The sequence below is a fragment of the Egretta garzetta genome, unplaced genomic scaffold (genome assembly GCF_000687185.1).
Source record: "Egretta garzetta isolate BGI_Z169 unplaced genomic scaffold, ASM68718v1 scaffold190, whole genome shotgun sequence".
NCBI lineage: Eukaryota > Metazoa > Chordata > Aves > Pelecaniformes > Ardeidae > Egretta > Egretta garzetta.
The window spans coordinates 827,022-830,133 of NW_009258272.1; the positions used below are offsets into that span (position 1 = coordinate 827,022).

At 61.2% G+C, this 3,112-nt stretch overlaps 1 protein-coding gene across 1 annotated transcript in view; it reads right to left on the minus strand.

The window, feature by feature from the left end:
• Window positions 1–3,112, minus strand: part of AK1 (adenylate kinase 1) — an 8,585-nt gene that overhangs the window by 5,053 nt on the left and 420 nt on the right. The window contains exons 3-6 of the mRNA XM_009634461.2: window positions 2,310–2,345; window positions 1,532–1,695; window positions 1,220–1,336; window positions 574–765 (exon numbers count right to left, since the gene is read on the minus strand). Of these exons, the coding sequence (XP_009632756.2) occupies window positions 574–765; window positions 1,220–1,336; window positions 1,532–1,695; window positions 2,310–2,345 (509 nt within the window). The remainder of the gene's footprint in view (window positions 1–573; window positions 766–1,219; window positions 1,337–1,531; window positions 1,696–2,309; window positions 2,346–3,112) is intronic.

The following is a 3,112-nucleotide window of genomic DNA, read 5'->3' on the forward strand; positions in this document are numbered from 1 at the left end:
GCCTCTCACTGCCCTGGTGGGATAAACCCCCACTTCCGGCCCTTAATCAGCTCCAGAGGGGCTGGGGGAGGAAAAAAAAAAAAATCTCTGGAAAGAAAAACTCATTTCCTGCAACAGAAGAAAAAGATAAAGTCTGGGCTCATTAAAGTGAACTTTACTGGGGAGAGACGGGAAAGAGCCAAACACAATGTCCTTGAAATTTCCTCCGCGCGGCTCCGTCCACGAAAACAGGATAAAGCCGCTTCCGCTGTCTCTGCGTTTAGCTGCGTGCAGAGGGGTTAGCTAGAGGCGTCACCTCAGGGGACACAGTGACCAGAGCTCTTCCAGGGATGGATTTTGGACAGAGAAATTGGGGCCAATTTTGGGCAAAGGGGTGTGGGGCTATCCTTGGAGGGGGTCTCCATGTCAGGAACCAGACAGTCCAGCTGGCTCTGAAGAGTCAAGCCCACCCCAAATGAGCCAAGATTGAATTTTGCCCCGTTCCCTCATCATCCCCATCCATCACTTCCCCTCCCCTGGGACCACAGGTGCCCTGAGCCCTGGGGCTGTGGCATCGGCCACATCCCTGCTTACCTGGCGGACAATGCCTCTGCTCTTGTAGAAGGCAATGACAGGCTCGGTGGCCTTGTAGTAGGTCTCCAAACGCTTCTTGATGGTCTCCTCGTTGTCATCCACCCGCCCACTGGTCTCGCCTCGCTTCAGCAGGCGTTTCACCATCGTCTCCTTCCCCGCATCCACATAGAGCAGCAGCGTGGGGGGGGCAATCTGGGGGCAAGGGGGACATGGTTGTCACCATGCCAAGCTGGCATGGGTCTGGTTTGGGGAGACAGTGGCAGTGAGCATGGGGGTCACAGATGTCCCCATGCCATCCTCTGCCTCCCTCTGCATGGGTCTGGTGTCCTGGTGGCCACCAGACCCACGCAGAGGGAGGCACAGGGGCACCATGGCCATGCCCTGTCTCTCTGCCATCACCATCATGCCAGCACTGTGGTCATCCTCTGTCAGCCTGAGGACACCCTGGAGAGAGGTCCCCTCCACCGCACCCTGGGTGCGGGCTGTCCCCAAGGCAGGGGGACCTGCTGGCTAGGACGGTGCCCAGTTCAGACCCTGTTGGGATGGGATCTTTGCTGGGATGGGGAGGCTGGGCTGCTGCTGGCACCATGGAGACCCTCCTGCATGGATGGTGGGTGGCATGGCATGGCATGGCACAAGCCCTCACCTTCTTCTCAAACTCCTCTCCCTGCTTCACCTCGCGGGGGTAGCCATCGATGAGGAAGCCCTTGGACACGTCCGCTTTGGCCACCATGGCATCTCGCAGCATGTCCAGCACTGTGTCCTGGGGAGGGGGGGGAGACAGAGCTGCCAGGGCTGATGTGGGATAATGTGCCCCCACCCCAGCACCCCTGTGGGTGGCAGGGATAGAGGTGTCCCTGGGACACATGCCAACTGTCACCATGGTATCCTGTGTCCCCACAGCCACCCCTGCCTGCATGTTCCACCATGCCACAGCTGGTAGCCTGCATGGACTCACCAGGGGCACCAGCTCGCCCTTCTCCATAATGGCCTGCAGCTTCTTGCCCCGCTCCGAGCCCGAGCTGACCTCCGCCCGCAGCAGGTCCCCCGTGGAGAGGTGGGTGTAGCCATACTTCTGCACAATCTTCTCACACTGGGTCCCTTTCCCCGAGCCGGGGCCACCTGCAAGTCACACGAGGGCCACATGTGCCCCAAGCTATGGGTAAGGAGGTGGAAGGGTACGTGGAAGGAGCAGCACAGACCCACAGGAGTCCCCAGAGCCCAGTGAGATGGCATCCACAAGCCCAGTGCCAGAGGGATGGGAAGAGCTGCTCCTGGGGTGGGCTGAGGGATGCCAGGTCATTGGGGGTGGCATGGGCTGCTGGCAATGGGCACGTGGATACCACCCCTCTGATGGCACCCAGGACACCACTACCCCCCGCCCCCATCAGCACCTGGACATCGCTGTCTCAACTGCATCCAGGGTATCATGACCCCATCAGCACTCAGGACATCACTGCCTGATGGCACCCAGGACATCATCCCCCAGGCGCTGCCACCCCAGGCCCAGCCAGAGGTGCCCTCGCAGTCCCAGCACACCCCACCATGGCCTCAAGGAACCGGGCTGGAGCCACAGCCACCCCAAAGTGCCTGGGGACAGCCGAGGTCCCACAGCCTCAGCCTCCAGCCCTGGGCACTGGCTGCTCCCCATAGCCCCCCAACCCTGGAGGCATGGGGGGACAGGGCTGCACTGTGGCCTTGACCCCACCAGCAGCAGGACCTGGACACCCACTTACCCACAACAAAGATGATTTTGTGGTGCTTGAGTTTTTCTGGAGAAGAGAAAGGAAAAAAATAATTAACAAAAGCCAGAAAGCATGCTGGGGACAGAGGTCTCCCCAGGGGGCAAGATCCAGGGCAGGCATCCCTGGGATGGAGCAGGCACACCCCAGGCCCCCAGGGGATAAAGGCAAAGTGGGAAGCAGCCACACGTCCCCCTCATCCTTGTCACCTGGGCAGGTCGGGACGGCTGGGCTGTACACGGCTGAGCACAAAGACCCTATGGCACCTTGGCCACGGGGCTGGAATCCCACTGCTGTGTGGCATCCTGGAGATGGTCACTGTCCACAGCTCCACCGCAGGTGGGGACCGGTCACATCCATCCCCATGGTCGGCTTGTCACCCTGGTGGGCTAATGGGGGCTGCAGCAGGCTCGGCTTGGCATGGCCACCTCAAGCACCTGGTGTGACCCCTGGCAGCCCGTGAACCCCAGCACTGGTCCCTGGGCCTGGTGGCGGACGTGCAGGTGGCACTAACAGCCCTGTCCCCTGCTGAGCACCCAGGTGCAGGGTCCTGTGCCACCTGCAGGATCCAGCCCAGCCACAGTGTGGGGCGATGCCGGGATGTGATGCCGCGGGGAGAGGCAGAACTAAAAATAAAGCCAAGCTGCTCTGGGGCCACTCTCCCATCTCCTGATTACAGCCGGCTGAAATTTCAACTCCTCCGTCACCCAGCGATCCCTGGGGCTGGGGACAGAGCCAAGCGGCTGGGGGGGACTGAGGGGGACTGGGGGCACATGGAGAGCTGGAGGCATTGGGGG